The 26,077-nt window shown below is 40.1% G+C and overlaps 1 protein-coding gene across 1 annotated transcript in view; it reads right to left on the reverse strand.

The window, feature by feature from the left end:
- Window positions 1–883: 883 nt before the first annotated feature.
- WWTR1 (WW domain containing transcription regulator 1) overlaps window positions 884–26,077 on the reverse strand; it is a 47,728-nt gene continuing 22,534 nt past the window's right edge. The window contains exons 2-6 of the mRNA XM_064665616.1: window positions 22,555–22,691; window positions 10,714–10,904; window positions 6,626–6,759; window positions 5,939–6,051; window positions 884–4,842 (exon numbers count right to left, since the gene is read on the reverse strand). Of these exons, the coding sequence (XP_064521686.1) occupies window positions 4,658–4,842; window positions 5,939–6,051; window positions 6,626–6,759; window positions 10,714–10,904; window positions 22,555–22,691 (760 nt within the window). The 3' untranslated portion in view covers window positions 884–4,657. The remainder of the gene's footprint in view (window positions 4,843–5,938; window positions 6,052–6,625; window positions 6,760–10,713; window positions 10,905–22,554; window positions 22,692–26,077) is intronic.

Raw genomic sequence — 26,077 nt, forward strand, 5'->3', positions numbered from 1 at the left:
CGGACAGGCCTCTGAAAAGACGGGGATTTTCAGGCTGTACCGACCTCAGGAAATCGCTCCCGAAGGAGTGGGTTTAGCACAGCTCCTGGGTAACAACACCCAGCAGCAGCGAGGCCGTAGCGAGCATGGCTGAGCAGCTTGGAAGGAGAGACCTTCGGAAGTCTTGTGAGCTGGTACCATTAGGAACAAACTGAATGACCTTTACAAACACACATTCACTATTTCTGCCGAAGAAACCTGATTAATATTCCTGAGTAAATAAAGCATGAATTAGCAATCACGTCTCCAAACACAGTCAGAAGCTAATACACTTGGCATTTATGCTCGATGGAGGCTCCAGATCTTTTTTATGTAAATGCAAGATAGCGTCAAGACACATTCTAACAATTAACTTTAATAAATTATGGAAGAGAATGATTCAAGAAAAATTATTAAAATTAATTAATAGTAACAGCTGAACTGGATCTTGAATGACTCACGTCACGTGCCCTGACAGTAAAGACCAGACATTCAAACAGAATCCCAGGATGTTTAGGTTTCATGGCTCGTTCCTAGGAAAGAAGACAGGTATTTTCTTAATGCAGAGTTTAAGAAACTTCTTGAATAAGGGATCAGACTTAAGGCTCTTTTTAAGCCCCCAAAGCAGCATTTAACAGCCAGTGGACTGAGTGCTAAAGATTCTGCTCAGAGATAACAGTATTAAACAAATCATAAACCAGCACTTGTGTTGTTAGTGAATTATGAATTACAAGGTGCCACTAAAAGAAACAAGTAATGGTGGCACTGGGGAGCATGTTATAAGCATTCCAAGTAAAATTGTAACCACCACTAACAGCCATAACAACAACTACTAATAAACTGAAAGATAACGGTAAAATAACCATTTGACTTGCTAAGTACTAATACTTTTATTCAACATTTATGCCTTTTTCACAGATTTGTATGTCTGCACCTTTATTCCAAGCAGTGTTGTACAGTTCCCTGGGAAGCACATACTAAAACCTGCCAAAAAACTAAAACCCAGCAAAACAAAACAAAACATTTAAAAAACCAATATGCATCCAAAAATCTTTCAAGTTCATTTGTATTTGTTTTTCATGTACAAGATCAAAGAAATAATTTAAAAAAAAAAATCCCAGAATCAAACCCTGGATACTACAGTTTGATCTGATTGTTTGATCTCATTGCTTTTGATACATACAATCTATTGCAAGTTACTAAATATTATAAACAAATGCTCACACATGTCATATAACAAAATTAAAAAAGTAAATAAAATAGTTAAAGAACTAGCATGTATGTGGATGTATATATTAGGAAACAAGTTTATTTGAACACCCACCCACATTTTTCTGTAATTAAAATAGACATTTAAATCCTTCCCTTCCCCCAAACAGCATTTGTCAAAAAGTCAGATCCAATCCCTCCCCAAGTTACATTCTAACAGTATTACCAGAATACAAACTGTAATTAACAACATCCCATAACTTCAGTATCACCAAGACTTACGTATGCCACCCTCAGGGATGGTCACGGCAAAACTGTCCAGTTGGCACACTGGTTGTATTTATACTACAAATAGACAGTGTACATTTAGTACAGTAAATGTTCAAAATCTCAAATAACACAGTGAAATATTGTCAGCAATAAATTTATTTTCATATTACACATGCTTTGAATACTGAAAAGTTCTGCCACAACCCTGTTTAAAGCCAAAATCTTTTTAAAAAAGAGAACATTGAAAAACATATTTTGTTGTTGCTACACTTCACCTGATACACCCTCTCAATTACAAAAATTAGAAGCTGACAGCATAAAGAATCACTTTTAACTTAAGCACAATTTGCTTCATGATTGAGTAAAGATCTGACCTAAGATTCTGGCAGCTGTTTCACCCTGAAGTGTTGTTCTGCACAGCACCCTCCTGTTTCAGATCTGCTGCTGGTTTTTTATGGAAGTAACATGGAAACACAGTTTATGATTGCTTTACCATTTTAAGGTCTTTGCACCAAGACACTCAACCACCAGAAACACCAATGAAAAGGAATCAAGCTTGCAGGTTCACAATTCTGGTAAATATCTGATCTGACTTCACTAGAAAGCTGCATCAGTCTTCCCTGTAGGAAGTACAGCCTTCGGCTGACAACAGTGAGTGGGGCCAGGCAGGAATCAGCATTCCCAGCAGCCCAGAGCCAACCAGCTTGGAATAGCTTTTATTCTGACAAACTCACACGTTCAATGGTGCAGACTTGCTAGCAAATGAACAAACTGCATTCTCTACCCATAATCTGCTGATGAGCACTATCCTCTGGATCACACCAGCACTCAGACCTGGAGCTGCTGCGGGTCCTTCCAGCAGTGACAGCATCAGCTTCTCCCACCAACTGAGCAGTGCTGGCAACCTGGCCTTGCACGTTGGCCAAAAGACCTCCAATTCTTTACCAACACCAGTCATGGCACTAAAGAACAAAGCCTAGGATCATCTGTTTTTCATTTAGGCTGACAACCTGAAGAAATCCTTAAAAGAGAGAGATTCAACCTAATTACAGTAATACTGGTCAGCCCTGCCCGGTCCCCTGTTTGTTGGAAAGAAATGTTGTGCTATCTCAAAAGTTAGCACTAGTAAAAATAATTAACATGCCCCCCCAAGTAATAGCTCCTCCAAAAGAGTAAAAGAAATGCAATGCCCATTCAGTAATTAAATTCTGTGCAGACACAACCCTGCTGTAACATCTCTTTTTCTATTTAAAAAAACCCAAACCCAACCAAAAACATTTTAAAAAGCTACTTTTCCCTATGTAATAAAACTTCACAACTGTAGGTCTTTGCCTTCCATCTTTTTTCTAAAATGTCAATATGTGTGCTTTTTATTTTCCATCCTGTGACACCACGTACACCCAGCAGTTCACCACAGACGGGGTTGCTTATTGAGTGCTTCAGTTACGTTTTTCACTGAACACCAGAGATCCATTTGCTGTGTTCCTGTCTGCAGCCACCCTTCCCAGCAAGGATTTACATTTTTTACCTCATCATTTGTCTTCCAAACCTACTCTGTATTACCACCACTTCATCTCTGCCCTTTTCACCTACCTTCACCCAACCAGATGGAAAAAAGTCTTTAGTGATCAATATTCTGGCGCATCAGTAAGATCTTGTTAAGTGTTATCAGACGTGGTAAACACACATTTACACTTAGTGCTACATCTCTTCTCTTTATATAGCCTGGGTTAAGCTTAGAGAAAAGTTTTAATGCCTTTCATAAACAAATCTATTTTTCCATATAAAAAAATGTAAATTCATAGATTATAAATAAAACAATTTCAAAATATTTAAGAATTTTCAGGACTTCATTTGCATTTCAGGGGAACTGCAAGCTTAATGTCCTTGATGCCTTCTCAGTCCCAAACCTCTGGTAAGGAGGTGTTTGTAGGCTACATAATAGGTAGAAACACAGAGCACTGCCTCGTGTCCTGTGCACCAATTACAGTAATGAAAGACACAAGAACTAAGCAGCTTTACCAGGCACGTCCCAATGCTGCTTCAGCAGTACCCTGATAAAGTTACTGCATTTTTTCATGTATACAACTACATGTATTTTGACATTGTCAGTTAAAAACATTACTGAAAACAGTATGAGGAAGGGGTTTTTCCCACTATGTATAACATTAACGAGTTGTGCCACATTTTCCAGACCTGACTTTAAAAGAATATTTTTCACTTAAGATATTTGCCACAGATTTTATATATATATAAAAAATTGTTTGTTCATGTGCTAAGTTACAAAATTGTAGTGCTTAATATAATAAACATAAAAATCTAAGGATTTTTTTTAAATGCTTGTTTATAATACATTGCTTTGTTGTTAAAAGGCAGCAGTCAGTACCAGCCTGGTTTATTTTGCAACAATATTTTAGTGTAAAAACGTTGCTAAACAATTCTGGTACTTTCAGATTGGAAGTATTTATTTTCTGAAAACTATACAGTAATATACTGAAAAAAAGAAACTGCTATAGTATTGTTTGTGCCTTTATAAATATAAAATGATAATTACTATGGCTCATATGGATCAGATTTAATCTGTATTCCATACAGCACAGTTAGTTACTAAGATCTAATAAAAAAAGATTTTTAAGGCTTAAGTAAGTTGATTTAAAAAAGTTTCTGATACTATTGTCATAAACACAGTAATAAAACTGCTCTCCTGGCCTGATGCTGTGCATGTTTTCTGAACCAACTGACCTAGCAGTTAGCTTTTGTGGTTCACAAAGGGTCTGTGATGTCAGTCAATACCCAGGAGATCAGTCACGGACATGCACAAACATCAGCCACTTTCTGTCCTTAAAGTGAAACGTTACTGCCTGGTCTGAAAAGGTAAAGAAGTACACAGATGTCTAAAGTAGTGTGCTTTTTAAAAAGAAATATATATGCATATATGTATATATATGTATATGTGTGTGTGTATATATAAAATATGTATTTTATATTTAAATTGTTATCAATCAAATCCAGGCAGAGATTAAACTGATCATAAAGACGACGTAGCAAAACTCATTAAGGCAGTACGTTGTATCTCTTGAGGATTTTCAGATATTCTGCTTCTATCTCAAGAGGAATAAGAAATGTGAATTGCATTGTAGGCCCAATCAGCATTGCCTGATTACAGCCAGGTAAGGAAGGGCTCATTTTTGTTGAGTACTGACTCCACATCATTGAGAATAGGGATCAAGTCTTCTGACTCTAGAGTCCCAAGATCAACATTTGTTCCTGGAAGACAGTCGAGGAAATCAGGGAAACGTGTTTGTTGTGGATTTATGTTCATTGTTGTCTGTGGTATAGTTTCTCCTAGGAAAAGTAAAGAAGAACTTTTGAAATACCAAGCTGTTCTTGTGGGTAATTTAAAACAACAAAATTGACTTAAAACAACAGAACTGACTTAAAATTCAGACTCCCCCTTTCCCATGAACACTTGTGAGCACTCCTATCCACCACATGGGATAGGAGTTACTCAAAAATGTATTTGCAGAATGCATATTCTTCTAAGAGTACTCTTCACATCCTTGCTTTGCTCTCAAAAACACGAAAGGCCCTTTCAGCAGTGCCCAAAGCACCCAGCTCTGGCCTTCCACTTTGGAGGCAAGGACGGTTCCAAGTTTGTTCCCTGGTCCGCCCAGGGAGCAGCAGAGGAGCCTCATGTACACATCCATCCTGTTCTCTGCACCAGGGCAGTGCTGTCCATGGGGAATAATTGAAAAACATGCTTTACAGCAATTTAGCTCTATAATAGTACTTTTTTTTAAAATAAATTAATAATAACAAGCATGGAAGCCTTTAATAGAGAAACCTTTCACTCTCTGCATAATCTAGAATTTCTGATGACTTCAAAAGGAAGTTCAGGTGAGGAAGTTCTGAGAATTCCACTCTCTGGAAAAAAGCTTGTTGGTTTTCTAGTAATTTATTTCAGTATTCTAAACACCATGAGGACATTAATATAAAATAAATACATACCAAAACCTAAACTAGCAAAATACATTCTGTTTGAAGGCAAATCCAACTTTGCCACCGTAAGAGATGTACTAATGAGACTGATTTCCCAGAGTTAGAAAATGCAGTGATTTGTACATGTAACCCAAGACCAGGTTCTTACTCCTCCTACCTTGGACAAAGGCATGAAAACAGAAATTAAGGTTCACATTTTTCAACTTTACTCATTTTGTTTAATATCAGTCTAAGGTAAAAGGGCAGAATCTGGACTTGAGCTAAAGCTGAGAACCTTCTGGGCACCAAGCACCTTCTGGGCATTTCCTCCCACAGTCTCAGGCTGTTCTCTTGCATAGGAAAGCCAGAGATTATTGTTCAGTTATGCAATTACAAAACATTACTAGTTATAGCACAAAGTTATTAATATGACTATACTTTAAGCTAAATCAGAATATTCTACCTGTATCCATCTCATCTACGTTGCTGAGGAAATCTTCAGGTGTTGTTGGTATACTGTAGCATCCTAATCCCAAGCCACTGTCCGAACTCTGTTCCCTGGAATGGTATGGCCCACTATAAATTGAAACATGAAAAAGCCTCAGTAAAGATGCTCTGGTAGACACAGTCCCTGAGCACAGTGTTGGAAGAGAGCACAGTAGGTTCCATTTTAAAGTTAGATACTGAGTCATTAAGCCTCATTCTCAACTGTTGGCCACTGATTAGCCAACATCATATTTGGGTCACATCAGCCCAAATAACAAAGCAATTGCAGTGAGGCCACTCTTAAATTTTGAAATACACACACACATATATATATATATATATAAAAATATATAAATATATATATATACACACAAACCCAGTTCTGATAGCCTAAAAAATTGAGTGTATTAATACTTAGAAAATATTCTACATAATGTCTTCCACATACCCCAACAGTACAGTTGAAACCATCTGTTACAATTTATTAATTTTTCTAAGATTCCTTCTTGAAGCATAAACTGAAATATTTTGGGTCAGCCATTCAGCCACATCCCCTGTTTATAGTGAGTGCAAAAGAAGATGATATAGGAACTACTTTAGAGATACAGCTTTAACAGTCTAGAGAAGGCAACAGAAGCAATTGCCTAATGAAGAAGGAACTTGCCTGTTCAAGAAAGGATCAGATCCATTATTTGTAATAGGCCTCATGTCCTGTGTCATGGCAGGGGTGTTCACAGCTGTCTGAACTGGGACCATGTTTTCCGAGTCCATAGGAAGTTGTCTGCATAGAGCAGCTTCCTGAAAAGGCAAATAAATATAGAAGAAGGGTTATTCCAACAGCTCAGAAGTACTGCAGTCTTGTAACAAGTGACCACATAACATATACACAAGAGGAAAGTAGTTCTGAAGGATGTCACTGATGACTATTTGCTTACACTGATTTGAAGAAAATCCTGATGTAGACAGACAGCATCTCTCACACCCACCTGTGCTGGATTAAAGCCCCACAGAACCTCTTCAGTTTTACCACACCTGGAAGCCAGTCCCAGAGTTCAGCAACCATAAAGTACTTAACATGCCAGAAGACAACCACTGGAACCAAGACTGTGACCCAATAATCTTTAGGATGAACCCTCTGCCTCATAATGAGCATCTGCCTCATGACCCGTCTCATGTCTGCTGTCTGCAGGACGACAAATAATCAGAGACAAAGGAAACTTGTTTCACAACTCTTCTTGAAAGATAAATTCTTCCAGCATTATCTCTGCAAAACACCCATGACATCTAGTGGTGCAGAGTTCTATACAGAGGTCGTCTGGCTCCAGCAGGATGTTCCAAACAAATAACCTAAGACCTTAAAATAATCAAGCTGGATCTGTTTTTAACTTAATTTTTCAACTTTTTTTTTTTTAATGAAATAAGCAAAGTAAATATTTCACTTAAATCCCAGTAGAAAACTTTTCCCAATGAATCAGTCATTCATTCTCCCAAGTAGAGAAAGGATTAACAGGTTGTTGAGTCTAGAATATGATGTTTTACTATGTTTTCAATTGATTCTTTTCATTGAGGGGGAGTGGTCTGATCTCTTCTTTATAATAAAATTATCAATATATTTACTGATAAATTATAATTTACATTAGATGGTTTCATTATTTAGCAAGTGTTAAGAACTGTCTGAAGATTCTTAACAGCTTATGCACGAGGAGGCTCAGGGGAGACCTCATCACTCTCTACAACTACCTGAAAGGAGGTTGTAGCCAGGTGGGATTTGGTCTCTTCTCCCAGGCAACTATCAGCAAGACAAGAGGGCATGGTCTTAAACTGTGCCAGGGGAGATTTAGGTTGGATATTAGGAAGAAATTCTTTACCAGACACTTCCCACACCCTCTGAGCAGCAATGTTATTACAGCCTCAGCCAGACTAGTGAGCTCTCAGTCTTTGAATGCAGGAGGGTCCCTCCCCTTTGGCCAGCAGAGACAATCTCTGGCATTCAGTTGAGAAAGGACCAAATGTCCTCAAAGATCTGCTTGGCGCTATGGGACTCACTATTTTAAAAACCCAAAGAGGATTTCAAAATAAATAACAAAATAGAGTAAATTAAAAAACACCACAGCATTCTGACATCACAAAGCCATGTCAAAAAGCTTCATCAGTAGCTATCTGCAAAACTCTTTAAAAGCTTCACAGCACTGCAGTGAGCTGAATGATTCAAAGCCTCTGAACACAGTTCTGATGTAAACTTCTTTTTAGCTGTATGCCAGACAAATGCAGAAAATCTTTGTCACATTTCCTGGAACCCTCCTTGGCAGAACTAATCTGAGCTCCATCCTTAGTTGCCAAACCCTCATTTCCAGCTGGAGGAGATGAGTGAGAGCATTTTTATATTGAGTTTACATTGCTGATCGTTGCAATTCCTCTTTTGCCAGTCCTCATGCTTAGGGTGGAAGGCAAGAGATGTAGACCTTGCCTGTGCCACCAGTAAATCAGACCCTGGGCCAGTGAAAGGAGCACAGAGGGGCATTTTTCTGTTGAGGCTATAGCTGGCCAGAGTCTACTCTGTGAGGACAAAACAGCAATAAATGTTCCTCTGCATCTTCCCCCACTGCTTCATCAGCCTCTTCTGAACTCCTGTAACGTTCTGTGGATGCATTTATGCAGTAGAATCCCCTGGATCAGAAAGGAGCCTCTGAGAAGCGTTGCTTTTTTGAGACTATTTGTACCCTTCCAAACACAGTGCAGGATGGCCCTGGTGCACACAGAGAAGTGCTGGGGCACCTTCCCTGCCCTTCCTTTCAGAGATTTCTGACTGACATCACCTCTACCGACTTCCATTTCCAGGAAGCTCTTAAGCAGCAATCAAATTCTCTTTTTTCCTTGGGAAAGCTGACAAAAACAAATGAGTAGGAAAGAACATTAACTCTTTATAGAATTATGAAAGTCAGTGAGGAAACCTTTAAGTAGAAGATGTCATACTGGTTTTCAGAAATGCTGCCCTTCTTGCATGTACTCAATCTAGAGTTCTAGGGTTTTACCAATTACCTACATGAAGAGGAGGACAAAGAAGGAAACAAATTCCCTAAGCCATGAGCTCCCAGAGCCATGTTCTCCTCCCAGCTGGGCATGCTGTTCCACCTCATCAGCTGCTGCCAGGAATGGCTGTGGGGAGCCAGCAGCTGCTGCTGGGCTGAAAGCTTTGTGACCCTCCAAAGAATCCCTCCCCTCTCACTCAAAGACACTGTGCCTCCTCACAGCTGCTGGCAGCAGTGTACACACTTACTCAGCATTCTCCCCTTAGATAGGTTACACTAGAAAAGCAAAAACAGCGGTGGAGGGTCAGAGTGGGAGTAACTGTACTTGGACACCGGCAACTCCAGAGGAGTTCATCGCGTCCTTCTCAGCTGCCAGGGTTCAGGATGCCCAGGTTACTGGCAGGAACTTCACAGCATTCTGTTAAGAAGGATGGATTTTGCATCTTGCTTTCCTCCCTAAGAGCTACACAAGTTCTGAAAACTTTAGTACTGCAAGGTGATGCTGTCCTGCTTCATGCAACGTGGAGCTCCAGCAAACACCCCGGGGCAGCGTGTCACTGGGCATAATAAGCTGGAGGCTTGATTGAGTACAGCACAGCTGCAGAGTGCTGTGCATGTATCACTTTCAAAGGCAGCAAAGCAGGGAAACCAGCCCTTGAGTACAACTGTTTTGAAGCTTAATTTGCTCTCGTCCTGAAGCAAGAACAGAGCCAAAGAGAGTAAAAATAGCTAAAAATGTTGTTAGCATGATGACAATGATGACTAAGCTCATACCAGATATCCCCACTCTCTTCCCACACCCATTTCTATCACGTTCTGAGCTCCTGATGGCAAAGGTATGCAAAAGACTTGAGACTACTGCCCATGTCAGAAACCACCACCTTGATCTTGTGAAAGTTACTATTTTTAAAGGTACTTAGAACTGTTAACTGCAGCATTTGCAAGGCCACAAATAATAGTATTCTTCTTGATAGACTGTACTTCTTTCATGCTGTTGCTGAGAGAAACAGGTTATTTTTTTTCACTAAGGAATCTGATTAATATGTCACGCAAACACAACATCACTAGTGGAGTCATCCATAACAAACGGAACACAATTGTTAAAACTTTATTTCTTCTAGGCAGTCTAAAGGAAGTTAACATATCTATTTTGTACAGTGTGAGTCATTATATAGAGCTGAAACTTAAGAAATAGAACAATAAACAAAACATCCACAAATAACCAACTCTGGCAAGTTTTCAGATCAGAGGTATTCATGTAAGATATGAATGTGATTTTATTTTAACTCAAAGGCAAAGGGCACAAATTAAGAGAGTTGGGATCAGAGTCAAGAACAACTCTGTATGTTCTGCCTTTATTTTCAGTGAAGCACGAACATGGTTTCCTGTGCAAACCAAGCTAATCTGCCAATCAATCAGTGGTAGTTGCTCTAGTTGCTCACAAACAGATGCAGAACAGAGTTTGGTTCTTACAAGACTATTAGACTCGGTAAGAAAGACTCCAGCTCTGTAACTTCTGACTGATGACCATCCTGTGTTCTGTTCAGTGCTATTTTAGAGAAAAAAATGAAATTATCTATTTATATTAGCTTTTTGGCTATCCTTACCTAAAGCCATGGTTAATTTTGACATAAAATAACAGAGCTACTAACTGTACTTGGTAAAAATTTGGATGCATTGAACTAAAATCTCTTGAACAAAGTAAGAGCATCCTTGGCGTTACCTGTCGCAGTAACTCCTCCTGACGCATCCGAATTCGCTCCCTCTCCATCTGGATCCTCTGGAGCCTCAGCTTCTGCTGCTGCTGCTGCTGCGTGGTCAGCGTGCCGGGCAGGGCCAGCAGGGCAGGGGGCTGCGGGGGGCGGCTCTGCGGCGGCAGGGCTGGGCTGGGGGGCAGCGGCACCGCGCTGTTCACTGCGGAGACACGACAGCTCAGCTGCCTGGGGCTGCACCGACACTGCTCATGACAGCACGGAGCATTAGAGGTACTGCACTTCAAATGGCTGAGAGAACTACTCCAGCCGGCAAGATATCCACTAGCAATTGCTTAATAAATGATTGTTAATGTTCATGTGTATCAAACAAGAAAGCTTACAATATAGCGAATATTTATATTCATCCTGGCACGTTCAAATACTTACTTAATGATGTAGTAAATGACATGCAAGGTTTTTGTAATTGGAAATTCCTCCACAAATGTGTATATATAAGCAGTAAGCTAGTAAAACTGTTTTCAACTTAACATTTTCTTTATTGAAAGATCTAAATTAATTATTGTAAGAATAACTACCAGCAGATTAACAACTGGAACTTTATCTGTTAGGGTATTCAGATTTGGAAATAACCCCATCATTAATTCCCCACCTTTGGTAGGATATTCCCAAAGTTCGGCAGGGAAAGAACTCCATAGATGGCAGGTGAAAAACAGGACCTTTTGTAAGCAAACCTGAGTTACACCCAGGTAAATCCTTTCACTTGCTGAGAGAAGGCTGCTGCTGAGCAACTTAATGCGCTTAAACTGTTAATGTTATTTAAATCAACATCATCTTTTCTGATCAAATTCAGAATCTATAAATCAGAGCAGAATTCTCAGTAGGATGGACATTTTTATTCATAGAACTTCTATGAACGAAATTGCAAGTCTCTGTGTAGATCCACAGTCAGTCTGGTGTCACCGTGCCACAAAGTTAAAAGGCACCTCAGACAGCAGGTATCACTTGCTTATGGAAACAGAACCCTCTAGCAATGTTTCCCTCTCAGTAACAGAATTGGGAAAAACAGGAGGAAAATGAGACAGAGAGGGGAAACTGCATAGCCTCTGTTAGTACCTGCTTTAATTTTTGAGTAAAATGTATCAGTTCCCAGCAATGCAACCCAAAACCCATCCAAAACCATGGAGGGAACTGTTCCCTCTTTTCCTTCCCCATCTTCATATTTCCAGTAAAAAACATACACAGTACCTAAAGCCAGTCTGCATTACAAGTGGGAGCCATGTACTGCTTTAAAAATTAATTGACATTTCTGCAAGGATTCTTTCACTTAAGGGGCAACAACATAATTAACAGAGCTCTTACCTTTTAACAAGAATACCCCAGATAGTAAAACACTCTCTAGAAGAGATACAGTATTTTTCTATCCAAAGGATAGATTTTTATCTTCCTTTTTATCTTGCACTCCTTGTTCTTTACCATGTGAGAACTAAATCTCGACTCATTTCTCGGTCTCAAAGACCTGAACATATTTATGCTGTGCCCATGCCTGACCTTGGAGGATGTCACAGAACATGTGATTGTAAGAAATGGGTTGATTTTAGAGCCTGGATCAAATGTGTGATACCCATACATTTCAAAATGCTGAACTTCACTCACTTGGCCAGTTCCAGGTTAAAATCTTTATGCTAGACAGTTTTCTGTCAGATCAGGAACTGTCTTGTCTTTCTGCAGCTTCAGTAACACTGGTGTGCAGGCATTCAGCCAGCACAAACTGCTCTGCTGTGTTTGACAGAAAACTGCATAACAGCATCATTCCACTTGAATTACTCTTGAGTGCAATCACAGTAATGTCCCATAAGCAAATTCAGGACATATGAGGTCTATTTTGTGAAGTCAAATCTAGTTTTTGGATGTGTGCATGCATACATAACATGCACATTAGGTTAATCTGGCATAGCTCACAATAAATACTAAGTGGAAATAAGAACAGTATAAAACACAAGACTGTTAGGTGATTCTTTTTCAGTATCTATTACAGAAAACACAATTAAACCGAAACCTGGGGAATTCTGCAGCACTTCCCACAACAACTGCTGCATGCATTCAGCTGCTCTAAAAATACATCCTAAGGGTCAAAATATTACATGTGCAGTAATAAAACAGCTGATTCTGGGAACTAGTTGGAGTAATTAAATCACGACAATTTGCAAGTGCTCGAGAAGTGAGCCTTCAGTTAATGTGTGAAGTGTAGGGCTTTTCCTACACCAGCAGTTCACACATGAACACGTGGAACGTGTTCTCTGCAAAACAGCCTGTCCAAATGGTGCCTCAGACATCTGAAAAGCACTGCCCATCACCCTCCTGGGGGCTACTGGAGCCTGGGCCACACGAAATGCAGCAGATTATCTCCAGTTTGAAACTCTTCCACAGGACATACCACGAGGCCCAGGACACACCAAGCACAGAGGTGAAGTGCTTGCCCTCTACCCTTGGCCAACAGCCACCCTGCAGCCACTGCATTTTCCTCAGCACAGCTCTTGGCCCACATTAGGTGATTTGAGCACTAAAAAGCCTCCATACAGTTTGTGCACCAGCAAACGCCCGCAGGCAGCAGACAAACCCTTTGTGTGTGTGGTGTTTCCCTCACTCAGCTCCTCTCACTGTGCAGAACCCGCTGACCCACCGCCTCACACCAGCAGCCATCAGCAATGGTGAGCTGGAGGCTGTGTGTGAACTGCAAGTAGGGTCTCACACTATAACACGTGTCCCAGGACGAGAGAGGGGTGCAGAGTGTGCTCCTGGGGAGACACAGGATGGGGGAGAAGCTCAAAGAGCTGTTGCCTGCAGAGGAGCAGCAGGCACAGCCGGGCCCGACCCCACTCTGCAAACACAGAATCAATAATGGGAAGGTCTCACTCTCTACACAGAACTGACCACAGAACATAAAGAAGACAAAACAGTGGAAAGATTTTATTGCCTCACTGGGAAAAGTGTATAAAAATGAATGGGACAGTATTACTGGGAATAATCCCCAAAAGTAATACAGATGGAGTAGATACACTACAGAGACAGTAACTTATGGGTCCTCTTACTTATGCGAAGAGCCTCTGATTCAAGACAAGAAACATCCACAGAAAGGAACACTGTGGCTCTCAGGAAATATTCTTTCTCATAGTAAACTGATCCTAAAATGTCTTTAAGCACCAGGGAAAATCTAACTAAAATATCCAGAAAAATGAAGAATGCTGAACAAGCACATTGGTTCCAGTTAAAGGAGCTGGGAATTCAAAAATGGATAGGCTGACTGGGAATGTGCCCTGGCGACCATAGGAAGGTAGTGGTGAAAATTTTCATATTGTGCACAACAGTCCAAGACTGTGAGGAACAGAACCACTTTAAAATTTTTGGTGCCACAAAACCCTTGGGCACCTCATAGTTTTGTGTAAACGTAGTGTTTGTTGGTATCAGGCATTTCCAGGGAAAAAGTCTGCAATTGCACAGGCAAGCCCAACGCTTCTGATATTAAGCAATCCAAGGACACTGTGCAGACTCCTGACTTAACCAAGACAAATTTCTTCCTGTTTATGGTGCTAAGAATAGCATCCAGCATTGATATCCTCCAGATAAGCCAGGAGTGAAACACAGTGAATTTTCAAAATCTTAACTCTATGGTTTGTTCAGGACCCAGATTTATCACTGATGCAGATCAGGCCTAGCTGCATGGACCAGGCGTGGACTAGTCCTGGGCTATCTCTAGGGCCAGTCTGGGTCTAAAGGCAGCTTTTTTACATGTAGGTAGTGCAAAGCCCACATAAAGTCCATGAAGTTGTAACTATTTAGTTCACATCTCAAGCTAGACCTATGTAATTTTGTTTTACCAGTTAGATGAAAAATGAAAGAATGCTTTTATTGCTTTTGTTTGCTTTTAAATTAATAATGATATTCTAGTGAATTTGGTTTCTTGACATTGTAGGAGACCTTTCTTTTGATGACTTTGCTGGATATAGACTAAGCGAGGATTATTTTGTGGGCAAGGGATTCTGCAAGTTGCAGAAGCCAAAACATGCAAGTGTAAATTATTTCTGACATATGCATTGAACTGATTGTGCCAACTTTTATTATTTAAGTGTCAGAAGTGTCTGGATGTAACTGTAGATCTTTCTGCTCTGTTTATAGGCAGCCCAGAGCCGAATTCAGATAAACTGGTCAGCACCAGGTATCACACAACACAGTCTGATGAAAAACAAATGTCTACAGAGGTTAAAAAAAAAAAAAAGAACCCAGCCATATTATAGTTCTGACTTAGTCACGACACTGTGGAGAAAAAAAGACTGGGCTGCCCTCCTTTTCTCTCTCCACTTCAGCCAACAAAGAACTGCTTGTTTCATTTATTTCCCAGAAACAGCATTAGCTTTCCAACAAGGTCAGCAAAAAATGCTGCTTTTCAGTTCTGGTGCATTTTGTTCCAAAAATCTGTAAAGTATTAAAGCAAAACGTTGCCCTATCCCAGTGCACAGAGACTCCTTTATTCAGATTTCTGAGCTGCAAATAGCTATACAGAAATTTCCCAACAGTTTCAACTGTTAAGTTCTGTGATATTCACATTTAACTAATCTTTCCCATCTTCAATGACTTAAGCTTAAAAAACCCCAAACGAACGACCTGCAGGTGCAACATCAAAGCTATGAGTTAGCAGGAAGTTATTTAAAAGATTAGAGATTTATCTGCACACACTTTTAGCAATAAATCACTAAGAATAAATAATGGTGGGGGCTGCTTGAGTGTAGACAGCTTTAATGCTAATGACTAATTATTGATGACCATTAAAATTTGAAATATTTTTTAAATTACCTTTACTTTTGTTTTGTGCAATCTTCAGCTTTTGCATTTCATTCGCTTTGAAACTATGGAAACGACCCTCCACTCTTGCACTGGCACATGTTTGAATTACTAACCTTGAGGGGAAATGATTATACCAACAGGAACTTCTCTGTGTCAAAATTAAAAATTACTAGATTTTGAAATAATGCCAACATCTCTCTTGAACACATCAGATTTACTGCATAGTCAGTTGCTGGTTTAAAGGTGTGTGTCCTTTGAGACACCTGGATTTAATTTACCTGACACTGAAGTTAATTCCTACTAGTCTCTGGAACTATTAACCACTGTCCTTAAAACATAAATAAATTACTCCATTTGAAATCTGATTTATAAATTACTTGTTAGAGGCTTTAATTGCAAACAACCAAACCCCCTTCATTCTTTTGAGAGCTGCATCACAAAACTCTCATTCCCACAGAATGGGCAAGTCCTCCACAACGCTTTCAGGTCTCCTGTAAGTAATCACCAGCAGTAGGTGCCAAGATTATTCATGCCGACCACAAACAAGCTGTGTTTGCTTCTTTCAGGATATCCAGTAATTAAAAATGACCTGGAACAGGAAGCCTTTTCACTATGCAGGTGGTGTGAAGGTACAGGCTACACCGAGGGAAGAACGTTCCCCTCAGTGTCACAGATTTCTATCCAAATTTCCAGCCAACGCAAACCAAGCCTTGCAAAATCCAGACCATTTCATGGATGTTAGTTAATACTAAAATACATACCACCTGGTTTTGAACACTTTGGGAGTTTCTGCATTCTTATCTCCAGAGACTGATTTTGACACAGTAACTAAAACTGCCTTCTATCATCCTTAAACAATAGTAGCTACACCTCTTTTATCACGGCAGGATATGGAAACTCTGGTTCATGTGTTTATTGCTCCCAGACAGGATTATTGCATTGTTTTATTGCTTGGGTTTCCTATCTGATTTTAAAAAATTAAAGCAGAGGCGAAGTGCTATAACTCCCAGTTAAAGTACCATGAGCGATACAGCTGAAAGCTAAACTTCTTAGATTCTTGGATGATATTCTATTAAATAACTAGCTGTCAGTTTAAGAGGCTCTTCATAAAAAATTCTATTGTGCAATACCTGATGTCCTTCATCTTAGAGAACCAGTGATTTAACAGTGAAAGTCATGCCTGCTTGTATCACTTGGGTCATGCCTGCTGGGGGGTCTTGGCAGAGGTAAGATTCTCTTCTTCAGTAGGGAAAACCAAAAATCAAATAGTTCTTCACCTGGAGTTTGATACAAAAAGTTAGTGTGGTTGAACTCTCAGGATCAACACATACACTGACACTAAACAAATTAACATCGGGCTTTCCACTGTGTTCTGCCTGAACTGCTTGATCTATAAAATGGAGATAAATATTATCAGCTTCTACCAGATATGGATCATTTTGTTTTAATTTTCTTATACTCTATATTTACATGTGATCTGACCAGGTGAAAGTGCAGTGTCAAGTGGAAACTAAAGTACATGTAGCACCCTTCTGCCTCTGCCAGACATTCTTCTCTGTTCTTAAGTGTGTGTGTGTGTGTTACACGTTCTGATGCTGATGGTACAGCACCCATTTCCTTTGTGGTGCCAGTCTTCTCCCTGATGAACACATGAGAACTACACCAGGACCTTCTCCTCTGTCACAAAGGATTTCTGCACCTGCATGCACAAAGCCCTGAGCTCCTGCTCTGGTGCCACTGACCTTCAGCAGGAGGCCAGGTTAGAGACCTCACAAGGCCCCTTCCCACCTGAGATGTTCTGTGATGGACACAATCTTAACTTGTTGTGCAAGGCCTCAGCCCTGTGTGGAAACTCACCCAGCTGCTCTCCTTACCTCAAAACAGGCACCTTTGTGAGCTCACAGCATTAATAGTGATCTCCCAGCAGCTGTCCCTCCATTCAGTACACTTCACAGAGTCCACAGGTTCTTATCAAACCCCTCTGAGGATGTCACTAGCAGATAACTGATAAACCAGCAGCACAGAGATAAAGTAAAACAATCTGCTCCAGAGTACAGGAACATTGGAAACCTCAGAAACTATAACAATAAGAATATTTATGATTTTTTTTCCCGAAAATGGGCATATTAATGAACTTATGTTGACAGAACCTAAGAGAATATATAGTTATGAGGTATTACGTCAGTGTACAGAATTAAGAGAGATCCGGTACATTTTCTGAAGGCAGCATTACCTGGGCCAACAGACACTATGTACTAAGATAATGATTTATGAGTTGTGAAATCATCAAGTTATCAACCATCATCATAGAACAGCCCCAGTCAGAAGGGACCTTTCCATACTTACATGGAAAATAATTCATCATGAGGGAAAAAACCAGACAGGGTAATAGATGTCCCAGTTCTAACACATAAGGGACCCACACAAACACAGCTCTACTCATTTCTGTGCTCCAGCCCTTGTCACTCCCTCCCTGACAGTCAGGTCATGACTGCAGCATTTAAAAGCCCTTCTGCCCATCAATCCTATCTCTGTGCACAGTTTGATGAGTCACAAAAGTTCTCCTGTGTACCAGAGGGGGTAAAACCAGGTATATCTTTCTGTGATTGCTGGTCCTCGACTGTCCACTGTGAAGAGAGGCCAAGGGGATGATGGTGGCCAGGCATCAGGGAGTGTCAGGGACATCCCACCTGGCTGGTGGCTTGAGTCAGACCAAACACCCCTCTTAACCATGGCTTCTAGTTGGATAAATTGAAAGCCCCTGTCCACACCCTAACAAACTCAGAGGCATTTCACAAAGTGGCAGAGTGCCCAAAACTCTCAAACCACCAAACTCTGGGCACTGCTTAGCACACATCTCAATCCCTCACGTGGGCAGAGTAACTGTGCCTCCCAGCCTGCAGCTGCTGTTTGCTCCGAGGCCCAAATCCCACCTCCCACTGTGTCCGACTGGCGTGGGCCACTTCACCCACAAGTATTCTGAGCTTTTTTGCAGATAGTCTTTTCTTTTAGTATGAGCTTTTTAAGGAACTCACATATAAATTCAGGCTAACTTCTACAGAAAACATAAATGCCATTAGAGGGGTTTATTATTTTACGTCAAAGTAAGTTGCAAACTGTTAAATTGGAAAACATTTAAATGAAGACCAGACTGTGCTCACCCACTGGATGAAAAGTACGATCACGAAAGACATCTCTTTAAAACAGTTTGAAGGAAGAAAGATGAAAATAACAATGGATTTGAGTGTTGCATAATGTAGAATAGAGAAAGACTACAAAACAAGCAGCATTTAATTAAAAAATGTTGCAAAAGAAACTTCTGTAAGATCTTATTTTCCCCCTAAATTTTGTTACACATAGCTCAAAATCATTCCTCACAATCTTCTTACACCAGGGAGTGCCATGAAGGCAGAACAGCATCTGTAGCTCGGACTCGGGCACTCCCACAGGAGCCTTTAATCAGGGAGCCTTAGCTCGCTGCACTGCAACTGCTCTCTCCTTCCTCCTGGGCACAGGGAATCCCTGGGAATTCATCTTCCTCTTCAGGGACCTAGACCTGATGCCTAAAATAAGGGTGTACAATAACCCCTCCTTCCACATATGGCCCTTGTGTGATGGGCGAAAATTGACTGGCAATAGATAGTTAATACCTTATCAATCAGCTGAAAAAGACTGTTTTAGAATGGGCAGAAAATTAAGATCTGTGCAGATTCAGCATCACAGTCAATGTGAGTTCTGAAGTCCTTATGAAGACACGAGAAATACAGTGTTTCTGCTGGTTCTCAGTCAAAGGCTGATTGTTTCCCCTATCGTTGCCAACAACAAAACATACAGTTAAAAGATTCCTATTAATGCTGTATTTTCCTTAGTATATACATCTACAAACCGTCTTAGAAGAATAACAATGGTAAAATGTTAAGAAAAAGCAGACTGAACAAGCCTGAATATATGGTAACCCGCAAGAATATGCTTTCCATCTCTGTGACAAATTTCCCTTTTCATTCATGAAACTGCACTGAATTTAGTGGTGGTGAGTAAACAAGCACAGGAACTTGCCGAGCGAGCTGCATCAAAGGAAGAGATCGCTTCTGATGCCTTTGTTCTATAACACTTAAAAGGCAGTGCTTTAAATGTTAGTATGAAAACTAACACTGGTGAAGTGTGTAGCTTCATGTATAGCTCATGAATATACAACATAAAACCACAGTAAGAAAAAAGGTAGAAAAATACAGCAGTTTTTTAAGATATGACTACTAACTTCAATCAACTTTCACCATGTGCTTCTGTATGCCTCCAGCACAAGCAAACTATGATTTGGTATCACTAAGTCACACTCTGTGCTTTGATAAAATGTATGTGCCTTTGTACAATACCCAGCAAATATTGCTGAAAGCAGTTTATAAACCGAAGCAATAAGTTGTACAGAACAGACCATATCCTCCTCCTCTTCATAAGAAATAAAGCAAGGAAAACACATGTGTTAGTAATTGGAAGTGCAGACCAGTATGCAGACCTGAAATACTTAGATCCTTTTTTTTTAAGTGGCACATCTTCAAAAGAAAAACTTCTTTTAATTCCTACAGTACAAAAAAAATGCTAAGGCAAAAGACAGGTGCACAGACTTCATTTGCTAAAAAGTCACAAACTGAGGGCCAGAAGAGTGGCTTCGCTGGGTATCCAGTTCCCCCTTCTCTGATGTCTGTGGGATGTTGGCACATTGACTTCTGGCTCAGGGGTCTGACTGCCAGGCCAGCACTGCTCCCTGCAGCCCAGAGCAGACCCAGGAAGGCAGGTTTAGCAGTAACATTGCTGACACCACAGAGCAGCAGAAGGGCCCTTCCTTTTGGCTATGGCAAATTAAAAATAGACACATTCTACTTTAGTGCTGGAAACTGCAGTCACATGTATTTTAAACTGCCATATGAAGTACTCAGAGGCTGCTGTGTTCTGTTCAGATTATTGCAATCTTTCTGTGTCATCTCTGTGTGTATATATATGCATATACACACACACCTTCTAGATTAAAACTTTTAAGATATATTTTTCATAAAATAGTGTCACAGTGTGTTCAAACAGGTGGACTGGAAAATCAGGGACTGTGATGCTGAAATAATATGATGCTGGAAGTGCTACTCAGCTGTGCAAACAGATTTGCTTGCTCCCAAAGCATCACAGCATGCCTTTGAAAGCCACCGGAATGAGAAAAAGTTCACCAAGACATATTGACAAAATGTTTTCTTGATTAAACAAATATGGAGACTGTGTAAATTTCTACATACTATTTCTAGCGGGAAATTTAATGACAGATCTGAACCACTGTGCCAAGGACTCCATAAATACCTACCAAAAAGTGGAACTTCATCATATATGTATGTGAAGGATGCTGAAAGAAATAGAGTCTGCATTTGATGTGACAGATTTTGAAGTCTGTGGAAATGCCCTTTTTGGGCACCTAAGTCCCTTCAAGAATAGTCTCTTCATTAGGTGTACACTTTTATTTCTAACTCTTTGTATCTCAAGAAAGACCTTCCTCTAAAATTCAGTATACATGTGTTTCATACAGGATTTGGCTTTGATTCACTTCCACTAAGCAACTGAGGGGGAAAGTGTGCTGTACACTGCCCTGATTTAGGGCATCTCCTTTGTTTTTTACCTAGGGACAATGTAACAGATGTCAGCATAAGCAGAGGAGTTGGTGTGAACAAAAAGCCCACTGTCCTATTCTTACCTCTTGGCCACTCCAGCACTGCTATAAACAGTGACCCACACACAGCTGGTTGGAAGCCACAGCAGAGCAATTGTTTCACCGTGTGCTGTGACACTCTGCAGACACCCTAACCTGTCAGATTTTACACAGGTTTCTTCTGCAGATATCCACCCTCACTTAATGATTTGCTACTGCCCACTAACTCACATGACATAACCAACACTCTTACTGCATATATTCCAGCAGGGCAGTTGTTGAGAGAAAGGCAGAAGAAAGAACTGAAGTTAATTACCTCAGAAGTCAGCCTAGGTGTTTCTTATAAATGTAAGACAAAAGTAAATATGTATATTGCACTACTTCTATTGGTGACCATCAGCAGACAAACGTTCACCATTTTCCTGGCATGTGAAGAGACATGCCCTGATTAACCACACTGCAAGTGAATAATCAAGAAATCATGAGATCGACTTACCAAAAATTAACCAGAACAAGAATCTGCTGTGTTTTTAAGACTACCTATTTGACACAGTTTTGTGATCTTGAGCCTGCAAGCTCATCCATCTGTTCTCATTTTCTTGAGCAGTAGAAAAGTTAAAGCTACAGAAGGGAAATATTAGGGAGTATTGGTTTTTCCACTTATATACTTTCTTTAAAATTTTCAGGTTTAATGGCTTTATTTTCACTAAGGTTCACATCTGGCAATGGCAGACTAATGTAAGTTGATTAAATTTACACTTTAAGTGCTAAACAGGAATATCAAGGGAATCAGACCACTTATAAAAAGTTTGTAGGTAATTCATACTGAAAAACAGACTTTTTGCAAGTTGCTTCCAATGCAGAACCTCATTATGCAAAAACCCTACAACCATCAAAAAACTACCAAGCAAACCATCTACATCCTCTGACCTGAGGAAACACAGAACTAGCTGTGAACAGGTCATCCAACAGCCTGGACGTGACACAGGGCTTGTGAGGGCTCTATACCACCTCAGAATGGAAAAGCACAGAAAGAGCTTATTTTTTTTGTATGTTTTCTATGTTTAATACTATATCAAAAATTTGTCACAGAGGCTCTAAACTAAAATGCATGAGATTTAGAACTTCACCTCAAACAGTACAAATTCACTTGCTGCCAACTCTACAGAGGGAGAATTAAGTAAATGAAGGGGGAAACATACTGTTAGGTCTGACAGCAAAATCAGAGCTACCTTCTTGAACCAAAAATTACTTTGATAAGCAAATCAGGAGAAGGTGTCTCTCCTATCCCTTCTGTGTTTTCAGAGAGATGTCATCCAGTACTCACTGAGATTTGGCTGAGACACTGCCATGGGCCTCTGTGGCACTCGTGTGGCCGTGGCTGCAGGATGATGGCTAACGTGATTCAGCGGCTGGTTCACAGGCTTTCGAGGATCTTGCCATGTTGTAATTTTTTCTATGTGACTGAGAAAGAAAAAACACAAGCTTAACAAAATAAACTCAATATATTATATACAAAGTTAGGCATCATGTCATTTTTTTTGCTTTTCTTATCCTACATCTGTCTGCCTTTCTCATCTCACTCTAACCCACTTGAAATTATCTATTATCTGGTCATTTATTTTTTGCTTCTGATCTTCTGCCCCTGCTGTTTTAACTCCTTTTGCCCTGCTGTTGAATAATTACTTTTCCTTGAACAACTGGTGAATTCTATTGTGATACTGAAAATCTGTAATACACTCATCTTCCAGATTATTCAATTGTCCAAAAGTTTTTTACTCCTGTCCTACCAGTCTTCTTCTACATACTCAATATCTGGCCATTCCTCACTCAGCAATACATAGTTGTCTTGCTGAGTTTTGTAAAGGCAAGTGTTTGTCCTGCCAAATCCAACTGCTTTGTTCCTTCCTACACCATGAAAACTAGTCTGTCTGTATGTCTCCAAGAATACCAGAATATGTTCCCACTATCAAACCTGGCAGATGACAGCCTGACTCGTGTAATCACCAATTTCTCTATAAAGGCACTAACAGATTTTATTGCAATGTAGCCAGCAATGTACCTGCCCCTCCAGTAAGCAGACCCCCATGTATGTGTATTACCCTGAAAGCAATGGAGTTGTGCATAAATCCACATAGATTTTACAGGAAGATGACTGTAACAATGATCACTGTAAAATATTTTTGCCCACAGAATTCAGTGGGGAAGGAACTGTGGTTTTGTTGCAATTTAAAGTTAACACTGAAATGCATTTGTTTTGAAAGAAACTTATCAGGACAAGGATTTTAAGGATCAGTGTGTAATTCCACTTGAAAGAAGAAACAAGAAAAGGAACTGTGTTAAAGAAATCAATAGTCTGGTATCTATCAAGGGACTGCCTGGCTCCAAGCCCAACCAACTAACCAGGCCATGGGTTACTGTCTGTACTTGGATGGGTTCTCCTCTGTTAGTTTTTTGTTAAAAGAGTCTTTAAGAAGAACATGTGAAGAAGAATAAAAAATTTAAATATTCTGTGTCTGGAAAATCATTTCAATCCAACTTTCATGAAAGCAGAGTGTAACATCATCTTTACTGTGCTCAGTCTTGAGCTTGTAATTGCTTTTGCTGACACTGGTGGCATGGCTACCACTGCTGTCACCACTTCACACCCAGCTGATAACCAGAACTATTACACAAGCAAGTTTCCATGTATATTGTAATGTATATCTCAGGTATTACTAAAAATAATGTGAATTACAAGTAGAGAAAAAAAAAGAACGTAAATAGAAAAAAGTGCCACTGTCTTTATTTAGTCTGTAGTCATTTTCTTTTTCTAATATTTTACATTTAATATACAGTTCCCAAACCCTAACTGAAGATCCCACTTTCAAGTCAATGCTCCTAAGTTTCTAAGCTGCTGAGTCACTTCCTTTCTTCACAGCTTCTAAAGTATTTGTTATCATTCACAATGAAACCACTCATCATTGCTTCTCCCTAGCATTAAAACACTTTATTCTCCCCTCATTGTAAACCTTTATTATATTCTAGCTTTTCTTCTTTTTACTTACATTTCAAGTATAAGAATTATAGTATATTGTGCATGAAGCCAAAGAGCCCCAAACTTTAACGCTATCTTACCTCATCTATAATATTTAAATAGAGAGAATTATGTAAATATGCAAGGAACTTTTATTACTTGCTTTTATAAGATTCTTTTTGAGGCATAGTCAAACATATGAAAAAGCAGCCCCAAAATCCATATTCAAATTCCCACTTTCAAGTTTTTTATGAGCAATTTTTGCACTTCTTCTTATTATATATCCTAGTGTCAGAGTAGGCCATTTCTCAACAAAGTCTTCATTCATAAATAAGCAGGACAGGAAAGCAGAGTTAATCTTAGCTTCCATTTCTGCATCACAGATGAGACGATGGGGGTCTCCATAGGCAAAAAAGAAGTTTCCGTGTTCTCACTGAAATCTGGGAAAGTTAAATATTTACAACCCAAAGGAGATACACAAGAATCTGTCATCTCTGATGCAGAACGTGCTATCATAACCACGGCCCCAACTGCCCAAATCACGGCATTCCCACCCATAATCTGCGATGCTCCAGTGGCAAATTGCATCCCAATGGTGGTCCCTCATCGGAGAAAAATTAAAGCAAAGCTTGGATCTAAACAGCTGAGAATTTTACTAGGACTTTGTGATTCTGTTCCATCTGTTGTACCTTAGGCTTTTGTTAAATGCCTCCTGTTTGGGTGTCTGCCTCCTGCTTTGAAGTGTCAATGTTCTCCAGAATTTGTGCTGCTGCCATGTCCTGCATTTTTTAACTGCGAGGCTCTAATCCCCCACTTCCACTGCAGCTGTGCCAAGACAGCTCAGTGAGTTTAAATTAGAAAGCAGCAGCATGAAGGACACCAAATGTATTTCAGTGGGTTCTATTTTCAGACTGGTTTTTTCCTAGTATTAGGAAATTCAGAGCTACTCATCTAAAAACGGTTTAAGGAGAACGGAGAAGAACGGACAGATTATTCTGTAAGTGCACTCTCACTTGAAACAACATAAATGAAGAGTCTGCCTAACACTGTTGAGCTTCTTGGGGTCCTTTATTAGGGCTTGGACACAGGGACTGAGTGTGGATTTTGGGACTGAGCCACGTCACAGTGAAGCTGCTGCTGCTGAGTGGGAACTGGTGACTGAGCAGCACCAGAGCCCTCACGCTCTGACTCAGGAGCCACTCCAAGGGGACCATGACTCCCACTGCCCTGGAGCAGCTCCAGCCACCCACTTCCAGCTACCCTGACATTGCCAAACATTGGGAAATCTGTTTACCGCTCCTGGAACAGAGCCAAAGCATTGCTCAACCTTCTCTCTGTCCCTCTGCTCCCCGTAAAGAAAAACAGGACAAAAAGGAAGTGTATCTGAAGTCAGAGCCCACTCACAGTGCTCTGACACTGTCATGTGGCAGATAGGCCTTTATACAGATGGCAAGTTTTTTAAATTCAAGAAAATTACCTCGGGGCCAAAACATCCCAGTCTATTGTCTGAGCTTGCTCGTGGTACTGCAGTGAAATTTCTGGTAAAATGACAGCCAGAGCCAAGCCCCACACTATTCCAGTACCCACCACCGTGCAGGAGCCAGCAGCAAAAGGAAACTGCATAAGCTCACAGAATCTTGGGCACCTGTAAATGTCTGGTATCATCTACTTCCTAAAAACCTTGGTTCTATTATTCTTTTTTAAGTGACCTTTATGTCTTGCAGTCATAGGCAAGCAAAACTTAATATATGAATAGAAATAATTTTTAGTTTTAGAAACAATTACCCTATGTCCAGGTGTCCACTTCTCACAGAAATTAATGGAATATGTGTGT

The sequence above is a fragment of the Pseudopipra pipra genome, chromosome 10 (assembly GCF_036250125.1).
Source record: "Pseudopipra pipra isolate bDixPip1 chromosome 10, bDixPip1.hap1, whole genome shotgun sequence".
In the NCBI taxonomy this organism is placed as follows: domain Eukaryota; kingdom Metazoa; phylum Chordata; class Aves; order Passeriformes; family Pipridae; genus Pseudopipra; species Pseudopipra pipra.